The sequence below is a fragment of the Macrotis lagotis genome, chromosome 3, assembly GCF_037893015.1.
Source record: "Macrotis lagotis isolate mMagLag1 chromosome 3, bilby.v1.9.chrom.fasta, whole genome shotgun sequence".
Lineage (NCBI taxonomy): Eukaryota > Metazoa > Chordata > Mammalia > Peramelemorphia > Peramelidae > Macrotis > Macrotis lagotis.
Genome location: NC_133660.1, coordinates 304,377,759 through 304,389,618, shown reverse-complemented (window position 1 = coordinate 304,389,618; position 11,860 = coordinate 304,377,759). Strand labels below are relative to the sequence as shown.

General features: G+C 31.2%; 1 protein-coding gene across 1 annotated transcript; it reads left to right on the top strand.

The window, feature by feature from the left end:
- Positions 1-9,058: 9,058 nt before the first annotated feature.
- LOC141519680 (vomeronasal type-1 receptor 4-like) lies at positions 9,059-10,015 on the top strand. The gene has a single exon (XM_074231849.1). The coding sequence runs from the start codon at positions 9,059-9,061 to the stop codon at positions 10,013-10,015; it is 957 nt and encodes a 318-aa protein (XP_074087950.1).
- Positions 10,016-11,860: the final 1,845 nt, after the last annotated feature.

The window sequence follows — 11,860 nt, the reverse complement described above, 5'->3', positions numbered from 1 at the left end:
TTTGAACTCAGGTCCTCCTGACTCCAGGGCCAGTGCTCTACCCACTGTACCATCTAGCTGCCCCCACATACTACTTTTTAATATGTTTTCCCCTCTCTGGTCATTATACTGATGAGCACGGGGCGGGGGTGTGCATGAATCTCATTAAGCAGGCACATTTGCAGAAGATAGGGACCCTAGATCACTAGATGGAATAGGCCTGGGAAAATTTCAGTTGGGATCAGGTTGGGAGACCTCTTCTAGTTCTGTGATTAATTGGGGTCAATTTCTTTGACTCCCTTTTGATCTTACACTCACATACCTACATGTAGACACAACACTCACAGACAGACTCCTCTCTTAGTCATGTATATCTTGGTTAACCATGTGGAAACCAATGACCCTATATTCCTCACAATAGCGATTTGTGTTATCAAAAAAAAAATGAAGCCAGAGATTCTTTCTTTGTTCTCTTTGTTAGATAATTATTCCACATATTTTATCTGGAGCAAACTGCAATCTTTAAAGGGAGGTAGGAAAGAGTGAGACAATTAATCACCAGTTTTTAGGTGATCAAAGGGAGCCCAGAACTTTATCTGGCTTTACCTACATGATGAAGATGTCCTATATAGTTTGATATTTTCTTATTCTCATTCTTATTATTACAACTTTCTAATGAGTTAATTGGTTATTAGCAAATATTAAATACCATTAATTTGCTATGAAAGATAATCATTTCATAAGTAATTACTATTTGTCATTTGACATAATTCAATAATAATGCTAATATTAATAAAAATATGTCAACATTAATAATAATTTTGTAATTTTATACATCTCTTTTCCCCTATGTTTTTCTTCAGCTATCTCCCCTGACTTTTAATCTCTCATTTTTCCTTCCCCTAGTCCAGTATATGAGGCAGTAAAGAAAGGATTGTATCTAGATTTAGGAAAATTGACTTCTAATTCAGTCTTAGACACTCAATAACTGTGTGACCCTGGACTAGTCACTGAACATCATCTCCCCCACTCCTCCACTTGTTTAATAGAAATAGGGCAGCTAGATGGCACAGTCAATAAAGCGTTAGCCTTGAAGTCAGGATGACAGGAATTGGAATTCAGGCTCAGACACTTCATTCTTTCTAGGTCTCTGACTTTGGGCAAGTCACTTAACCCTTAATACCTTGCATCAAGAACCATCTCTAGTCATTCTAATCCCTAATTGGTCACTCTCCCAGAAGACTCTAAAGGAAAAAGTGACTTAGTACAGCATCCCCTTCACACAAATCCAATTCCTGTGCTTGTCATGAAACCATACTGATGTTGTTTACTTCCTCGAAAATGAAGGGCAAACATTATAATAGGAATAACAAAGCATGCATTTCTCAAAGTATTTTTTTCTTCTCTAATTGCCTCAAACATTGTAGGTATTCTCTAAATGCTTCCTTCCTTTCTTATTTCTTTGTTTCTTTCTTCTTTCATTGCAACCTTCTTTTTCTCTCTTCTACCTGAGTGTAGTAAAACATACATGTTCTATATACATGTAAATCTATACATCTGTGCTATACATGTATGCTTGAATTATTTATTTATATATTATTCATATTGTTTGTGTATGGGTTGCTAATCAATGTCTCTATAATTTTTCTCTTTACTCCTTTGTGTACATTCTACAGCTTATGTAGATGAAAGTAATGATACTGCCCTCTTTAGGACAGTCATTAAGTTCCTATTTACGTTATGTGTTATTCTTAAAGCAGTGTTTTTGTTCTGACTGGAAAGGAAGGTGGATTTTATGATTCTTGAATTACTCTTTTAATGAATCATTTTCTTTGAAAATCTCTTTTTAGAATAATTATTTTACATGTAATTGATGACTAGTTTTAGGGTATTCATTTTTTCATATTAGGAATGTAGTTATAAATATATGCAATTCTGTATTTCACAATGTAATTAGTTCAGTTGAGAGACTTCAAGTTTTATCTCTTCTTTTTACTTATCAAGTTTTTCCAACTCAGGCTTTTTGTTGGAACACTTTATAATGAGTTCATCAAACATACCAGAGATTATTTATCATAACTGTTCCTTGAACTTAAGATGTCTTTAAACTCAAAATTAATCCTCTGGTAAAATATACTTGATGAATTTACCTTCATCTAGGCCATAATTGCAAAAGAAAATTAAAAAAAAAATCTCTTTTCACAATTTACTTTGATTTTGGAATAAGTGAATTGTATCAGCTACAATATTAATTAAGAGGTCATTCTTATCATTTTTAGGAACTCCAGATTCATTACCAAATTTGTTTTAGTCTAAAATAATGCTTCTTTTAACAAGCTTCATGCCCTCATTAATAGTTGTCTCTTTAGCCAACTGTTCTCACAAAATACAAAATCAATAAAACCTTCCTTTTCATACTGAACTAATTTTTCTTAAGAAAAGATTCATATAATTGTAACATAATCATATTGATAATTCCACTCCAGACTTTTTAAATTAGTTTTATGAAATGGATCACTGATTGATGTTTATCAAGATAGGTCCATAAAATAAAAATGTATATACTGTGGAATTATTAAATGTCTCATCTTTCCTTGCTCATACAACAGTGAATATAATTTATAACAATTTCAGTGTTATTTCAGTTTATTGACACCAAGTTCCATTTTTAATTATTATTTCACAGTTTGAATAGGTTCTTAAAACCATCAGATATATGTATCTGATTTTAGTTAAGAATTTATAGCGTCCATTTTTCCAGGCAATAATAACTAATATATTAACAATGTATATAATGCTAAGCATAGAATTAAATATACAAAACACTGAATAATTATGAATAGATATGTCAATATAAAATAAATTCAATTTCAAAATAGAAATTTGAAAGAGAGAGAAAATATTTTAATAAATAAGAATACTGGCATAAACCAAGAGAGTTTGATCTTCTATAGCATGTATGTATGCATCTATATCTATATAGCTATCTATCTATCTATATATATATATATATATATATATATAGATAGAGAGAGAGAGAGAGATCTATAGATCTATATATGTGTATATATATATATATATATGTATATATATATATACATATATATGTAATAGTGTATACAGTGTTCTATCTCTGGAGTTAGAAACACATGATTTCAAACATAATATCAAAGAATTTTATTATCTGCATTGACCATATCCTTAACTTCTGTCTACCTCAGTTTCCTCAAGCATTGTGTGGATCATTATAGCACTGGAATCCTAGGATTTTCCATAGTTTAAATACTGTTAAATATTTGTGAAGTGATTGTCACAGTGCTGACATATAATGGTATCTAAAACACTTAATACTTTGTATTCCTCAAAAAAGATGACTTATGAAAAATGTTTAAAACATTTGTACCTTTGTTCAAATAAAGATACAAATAATTTATATGTATATGTTATTCCTATTGCTTGTATATGGGTTGTCAAACAATGTCTTTAAAGTTTATATTTTTATCTCTTTGCTACTGTAGATTCTATAGTTTATAGACACTAATGATACTCCCCTCTTTAGTCTGAAACAAAATCATCATATTCCTAATTACGTTGCCTGTTATTCTCAATGCAGTTTTTGTTTTAACTGGGAAGGAAACTGGGCTTTAATTCCTGTTTCAATGAATCAGTTTTCTTCAAAAATCTCATATCTAAATAATTCTTTTATATGCAATTAATAACTAGATTCAGGGTTAGTCATTTTATCCATAATATGAATATATTTAACAGTAAATGTAATTTCTATATTTCATAATGTTGAGAGACTTTCACATAGTTGAGAGACTTCAAGTTAAATCTCTTTGAGATACTTATCATTTTTTCAAACTCAGTCTTCTTGTGTGAATACATTATAACAAACTCGTCAAGCATACCATAGATTATTTCTCACATCTATTCCTTGAACTTCAGATGTCTCTAAACTGAAAATTAATTCTCTGGTGAAATATATTCAGTGGATTTAACTTCATCTAATAATTTCAGAAGAAAAAAAATCTCTTTTCACAATTTACCTTGATTGTGGAATAAGTGAATTGCATTGAACATAATTTTAATAAAGAAGAGTTCATTCTTATTATTTTCAGGAATTCTGCATTCGTTACCCAGGTTTTTTCTGTTTAAAATAATGTTTCTTTTAGCAATCGTCATTTATTATTAGTTGTCTCTTTAGTCAAATGTTCTCACAAAATGCAAAGTCCATAAGATCTTTCTTTTTGTACTGAACTTTAGTCTTAAGAAAGGATTCATGTATCTATAACATAATCTTACTGACAATTCTACTGCAGAATTTTTAAATTAGTTTTACTAAATGGATCAGTGATTGATGTTTATCAAGATGGGTTCATTAAATTAAAAATGTATATATTATGGAATTTCTTTGAATGTTGCATGCAGGTCTTTGTCTCTAGAGTAAGAAAGACATGATTTCAAATCTGATATCAAAGACTTATTACCTGCATAAACTTGGGCCAGATCTTTGATTGCTTTCTGCCTCAGTTTCCTCAAGTGTTAAGTATAGATAAATATAACACAGGATTCCTGATATTTCTTATATTTTAAAAATGGATAAATCTTTGGAAAGTGGTTGTTCACTGTGTTGACAATCTTAAAAATCTTCTTACTATTTTTGCATTCTTCAAAAAGATGTCTCATTGAAAATAAATCAAAAACATTAGTGAATTTGTTCAAATAAAGATACAAATCTTTAATGACCAATGAGGATCAAAAAAATCTTAGGAGAGCTTTAAGCAACATTCAAATGTAAATGACTTGTCCTTGATCAGAATGATAGTAATATTTAATTTGGGGGGAAAAGTCAGCTCATAGACTTTAATGAGAGTGACTCCTATGACTTTATCAGCAAATATTCTGTAATTGATTCTTTTATTCTCTTCCCATTGCATGGTGTGATAAGATTAATGACTGTTCAAGATAAACAAAATGTTTAGTCTAAAATGTATACATATATACCACAATAATTGTTATTAGTATTCTCAGTTTTTCTTCTAAATTAGTTCTGTTTCTTCTTTGTAATCAAGTCATATCTTTCAGCTCTGAAATATGTTGCCTGCCCATTCCCCTAAGACCTTGTTCTGAGTTTCTTAGATGAGAAGACTGTGTCTCTAGTAAACACCAAAGGTTCTAATTATGGTTATAATAGGGACATAAAATGTACATCATAGTTTTTGGACATAATAACCATAAATATAAATTTGACCAACATATTTTACAACCACTGCAATATCTTTTTTGATAAACACTAAGAATTTCTAGGAAGTCAATTATACTTTCTAAAGTCATTTTAAGAAATTCTGTAAGTTCTTGAATTGTTGATATAGAATTGTTTCTGTCATGTCCACCTCCTTTTTACCCCATTTGGGATGTTCTTGTCAAATATGCTAGTATTGCTGTTTATTTCCTTGTGAAGCTCATTTTACAAATGAGTAATTGATACAAGCAGGGTTAAATGATTTGCCCAGGGACACACAGCGAGTATGTGTCTGTGACTGTACTTGAACACAGCTCCTTCTGATTTTAGGAATGGTTCTTTTATCATTTCACCCCTCTAGGTGCCTCAGTTCTTGAACTATTTCTTGTAAAATGTATGTCTTCTTTTGAGAAGAGGATAGAGAGAAATAAATTCTCCATCCATATTGCTAAAATCGGTTTTAAGTATTTAATACAAGCCCTTTTTTTTTGCCAGGAGACATGTGTATCAAAGCAAATGCTTCTAAAGATGAGTCATAGACTCTCTATCTCTTTATGTTTTATTCCATTCTGACAGGAAAAATTCTAGGTATCATATGAAAATGTGTTAAACATGATTATACTCATATATTCTTTATCAGATAATGTTGGCCTGGGGAGGGATGAGGAAAGGGAATGAGGCAGAAAAATGTGAAACTCAAACCCTTACAAAAATGAATGTTGAAAGCTATCTTTACATGTAATTGAATATATATATATGTATAATAAGGAAAAATTGAAAAATTTTTATTATGTCTTTAAGGAAAACCATTGCTTTCAGCTTATTTTCAGTCAAACAGAATGATACATTCAAAGACCAGCAAATATTTAAGAATGACTTGAAATTACTAGCTCTGATTTTCTTTATTATTACTATGCTAAATGTTGTTTAAACACTTTATTTTCAGAAATTAATTGCAAAAATCTATAATTTGAACATTTAAGTACAGATAAATGAGTTCTTAAAATAGTATCATATTGCACCATGTGTGGCAAGGCAATGAGTATGCATGGAAATGTTCTATACTTTAAACCAACTATAATCTGAATAAAACAGCTACAGAAATAAGAAAAACATCTCAGGAACATTTGTCAATTAAAAGGAGGAGTCCAAGAGAGACATAAATGAAATCACAGAACTCATTAGGTTATCTGAGATATCTATTAAAATCTAGAAGAGTGATACTATGATTTGCCATCACAGAATGGTCAAAGTCTAAGTATTTGCTGAAAGTCAGGATGAGCCAATGAATCAAAACCAGATGGCATTGAATTGTATGTTGTGAATGATAACCTCAAAAGATATTATTCACTTTTCATAGATCTTTCTTTAAATAATTATGCATGTGTCCACACAGAAATAAGTGAAAATTGGACAGTACATAAGGATTTTGAAGTCCTTTTTTCTATATATTTCATTGTATTTATTTAAAAAACATAAACAAAAACTATAAGCTCACCATTATCCACATTTTACTGATACAAATTGAAGATATATAGAAATAAAGTGGTATGTTAGTGCTCATGCTATTAATGAGCAGCAGTAGGGTTTTCAGCATATTTATTTGTTGCAATTTGAAGTCAAACCTCTCTGAACTTTGCCTTATTGGCATATAATTGAAGTTTTGAAGAAATGAATATTATTTGTGAATACATGTACCTTGAAATCTTTTGAAGGTATACACATAATATCTCTATCTCTCTTTCTGTCTGACTGTATATTTATATGTTTGTGTGCATGTGTTTATAGGTGTATGTACAAAGGACAGATTATATCTTGCTCAAGGCCTAGTTTATTCCTTCACTCTTCTAAAACCAAAATTTTCAAAACAAGTTTATTTCCTGCAAAACTAAAGTGACATATCCCTTTATCATTTTCCCATCATAATCAGAATAGTAAGCAATTGATTTCTTTTTTCTTATTTTTAGGTTTTTGCAAGGCAAATGGGGTTAAGTGGCTTTCCCAAGGTCACACAGCTGGTAATCATTAAGTGTCTGAGGTAGGATTTGAACTCAGGTACTTCTGACACCAGGGCCAGTGCTCTATCCGTTGCGCCACCCAGTCGCCCTAGTAATTGATTTCTTGTCCAGGATCTAGTCACAAGAGGATACAATCACTTCTCCCACTTTGAGGTAGATTTCAGCTAACCTTTAAAAGCATTTGTTGCACAAATTTACTTTCTGCACTGGTCTAAAGCTTTATGTACTGGAAAATATGACAGAACTCTATAGAGAGATCAACAGCTTTGTTGAGAAAGTTATTTTCTTATCATCTTGTAAGTTAGTGGGTATATTCCTCTGATCTGAAAGACTCTTCAATTCTGAAAGTATACCTTCAGAATAATATGCTTTTTGGAATATCTCAACTAAATCCTGACCACTCAACAACAGAGACAGCTGCATTTGGGACAATCATTTCCCTTTTGAATGTTTCTCAGTGGTTCTGATGTCTCTTTATTTTATTTTTATTTTTTTATTTTTTTTTCTGATATCTCCTTATTAGAGGGATTGGAATCTTTTAAGTGAAAGGATGCATGAGTCTTACAATAACAGTAGTTGACAACTGAAACAAATTGTCTTTTTAATGTTATCACAAATGACTTAAGGAAGCCCATAGCTATTTTTTTTAAGCAAATACAACAACAAAAAAAAATAAGGGGACCTATTCATCTTTGATATATAACAAAAGTTCAGATGTGTCGGCATGCCTGTCCAAAATGACTTTAATGTTGCCTGACAATTCCATCACAGCTTCTTCCAAATTAAATGGGAAATTGTAGTGAACCAGATGCCATGAACTACTTTCAGATGGTTGTTCTGTTGAATAAAGTGATGGATTTTGTTAATTGATCTAGCAATATTTTTGTCAGATTACATATGGAATGGGAGGGAAATCCAAGACTAAATCAAAGCCTTCAGAAAATTGTGGAGCATTGTAATGTAATTCTCAGTTATAAAAGAATCTCAGTAATAATATTTTCTATAAGAAGTCATTCAACCTTTAAATGCTGATCTTGGTAAAGGATAACTCAATTCATCTAAGGAGATTGTTTATTGATTAAATATTGTTTAAAAGTTCTAAAATCTTTTGTCAAATTTTCAAGTTTAAATACACATTTTATTCCAAATATTATTCTTTTTCTGAATTTAGAGACACAGAAGGCAAAATCAAGTATGAGATATATGAAATTGACACTTTTCTAAGTCTCTAAGATGTCTGTTTACCATCCAATTTAACATTAGCTATTTATGATTTAATTGTTTTATTAAAAATTTTTGTCTTTCAAAGTAAAGATATTTAGATAGAAATCTTTTCTCAGAGTTGTTATTTAGTTTATTGGAAGCCTTATTTTCCTAAGACTAAATATTTCAATTATCTTGATATATGTAACCTATATTTTAGGAATTTCATCATATCATTCTTAAGTCACCAGAAAATGTATAGAGCATTCTGCCACTTTAAAATGAATCATATACGTATCCATCTTTATAGATACACATATGTATATGCATACAATTGAATATATAAAACAGACACTATTAGACCAAAAATGAATAAGACATTGCTAATTTAAAATGAAATCATTTTACAATGCTACAAATGGAGAATATATGTATCAAGAAACTAAAAAAAAACTGGTATGAGTAAAATAGTTTCTAAAGCTGTCTCTGACATAACTAGTAAGAAATGTATGGAATTTCATTTTCAATTCCTGGTTATATAACAGAATGTTTTCTTTTTTTTCCCCAGGATACTCTGGATCTAATACCATTTTTCTGTCCAATAGAATAAGGAATGCAAACATATGATGATTGCCTGTGCATTTTCTACATGCTGCAAATTATAATTGGAATCTTTGGCAATGACTTACTCCTTTGTTTGTATGGATTTAATTTAATTTCTAGTCAAAGAATAAGATCCATTGATGTGATTTTAGTTAATTTGGCACTTTCCCACATTATACTGATTCTCTTCAGGGGTGTTCCATTGGCAATCAAGGTTTGCAATCAGAAAATTTTCCTAAGTGACAATGCATGTAAAATCATAATTTATCTCCAAAGAGTTGCCCGAGGTCTATCCCTTTGTACTACCTGTCTTCTGAGTATCTTCCAAACTATCATCATCAGTTCCAGCAGCCCCCAATGGACAAAACTCAGAGCTAAAGACCCAAAGTTCATTGCTCTATGCTGTGTCTTCATATGGGTACTCAGTTTGTTGATAGATATGGATGTGCCTCTATATGTGACTGGCACTAGAAACAATACAGTCATTGACTTTAAAGGATATTTAGGATTTTGCTTTATAGATTGGCATGCCATATCTATGTCAAAACTTGTTATCTGGAAAACACTTTATGATGCAGTGTTTATGGGATTCATGGCTATCACCAATGCCTACATGGTTCTTTTTTTGGTCAGACACCACTGGAAAATCCAATATCTTCATAACACTACCCTCAAACCCATTGCCTCCCCAGAGACAAGAGCTACCAAAGTTATCTTGTTGCTCATGATAATATTTGTATGCTTTTATTCTTTGGCTTCCATCTTTGTTATTTTCATGGAAAATTCTAAAGATACGAACCAGTACATCATGTATATTCCTGTTTTGTTGTCTTTATCTTATGCAATTATCAGTCCCTTTGTTCTAATCAGCAGTGACTCGCATGTATTCATCTATAGTATAATCAAAAATTTTTATCTCAACATATTAAAATCTCATAGCAAAGACACTAAAACCATATCTCTTTGATTTTTAAAGTTAAAAAAAATAAACTCTAGGATCTAAGTTATTCCAAATCTCTTATTCTTAAAAGAAGACACTAGTAAAAAGAAAAAGTTTCTGTAAATCCAAAAAGGACGGTTTTGCTTTTTCAAATTTATTTCTTGATATATGCCTCACTCTGTCTACAACAACAACTAATTTTGGGCCCAACAGAAAAGAGGGAACTGTTCATTGAAGGCTGATATGAATTCCAAATTTTTGTCCCCTAACTCATGAGAGAAGTATATCTTAATTGCTCTGTATTCAATATTCTTATATTTTATGAACCAATTTCCAAAGGAAGTAATAATTTACCCAAGACTACATGGGGAATGAGTAGCTAAGAGAACATTTTTCCTCATAGAAAATCTATAGGCCTACTATGTCACATTACCTTCTCTTTGCTAGATGTAGAATGTAGTTTAGTTAAAACCTACTCATTTTTCAAATTTTTTATTTTAAAATGAGATTAAAAGAAGTTTCCTTCATCAAATTCATCTCAATTCTGCAGATATTTGTTTTTCATTTTAAATTTATTTATTTTTTTCATCCATATTCACATGTATATTTCTAAGTTACAAAATTTCCTTCCACCTCCTTTCCCTCCCCCTTCCCCTCAGTGGCAACCAGTCAGGTTAGCATTGTACATACATATTTTGATAAAAACGGTTACAAATTAAAACTTTTCTGTATGAGGAAGTAGGATTAAGGGACAGAGATACATGAGAGATAATTGTTATAAAGTGTTCACCAGACCCAGAAGGGTTTTTTTATGTGTGTGTATGTGTTTTGTTACTTCCTCTGGATGGGGATCACATAGTCCATAACCAGTCAAAAACAGTTGTCCTAGCTCTCTGGTCGGCTGAGAAATACTGCTTCCAACAAGGTTGTTCATCTCACAATGTTGTTATTGATATGGACATTTTTCTCTTGGTGCAACTCCCTTCGTTCAGCATCAGACTCTGTAGGTCATTCCATGTTTCTCTAGAATCTGACCCTTTATGGTTACTTATAGTATAATAGTATTCCATAGTATTCATGTACCATAAATTGTTTAGCCATTCCCCAATTGATGGGCATCCCCTCAATTACCAGTTCTTTGCCACTTACAAAGAGAGCTGCTATGAATATTTGGGCACATGTAGGACTCTTCTTTTTTTATAACTTCTTCCGGATATAGACCTAGTTATTGATATTGCTGGGTCAAAGGGTATGAACAGTTTTATTGCTCTTTGGACCCAGTTCCATATTATTTTCCAGAAAGGTTGGATCCATTCACAACTCCACTAGCAATGCATCGCATCCATGTCCCAATCCTCCCCCAACTTCTTCAACATTGATCTTTTTTTTTCATCTTGGCCAGTCCAATAGGTATGAGATGATACCTCATTGTTGTTTTAATTTGCATTTCTCTAATCAATAATGATTTGAAGCATTTTTATATGATCATATATAGCTTTAATTTCTCCATTTGAAAACTGTCTATTCATATCCTTGACTATTTATCAATTGGGGAATGACTTGTAACTCTATAAATTTGATGCAATTCTCTATACAATTTGGAAATGAGACCTTTATCAGAACTCCTAGTTGTGAAGATTGTTTCTTAGCTTTCAGCTTTTCTTCTAATTTTGGCAGCATTGATTTTATTAATTCAAAATCAGTTATTTAGATCTGACTTTATTTGGGTGAGAAGTGCTTCATAATTGTGTTCATACAGTTTCTGGGTTTGTCTTGGGAGATAGATAAGTATTTAATGTTATCTATCATTATTTTAAATGGAATTTCTCTTTCTTTTGTTCATGGGCTTTGTTATTCATATATAGAAATGCT

What these genes read in the sequence shown, in the direction of transcription:
- LOC141519680 (XM_074231849.1), top strand. Translation starts at nt 9,059, where the DNA reads ATGCAAACATATGATGATTGCCTGTGCATTTTCTACATGCTGCAAATT.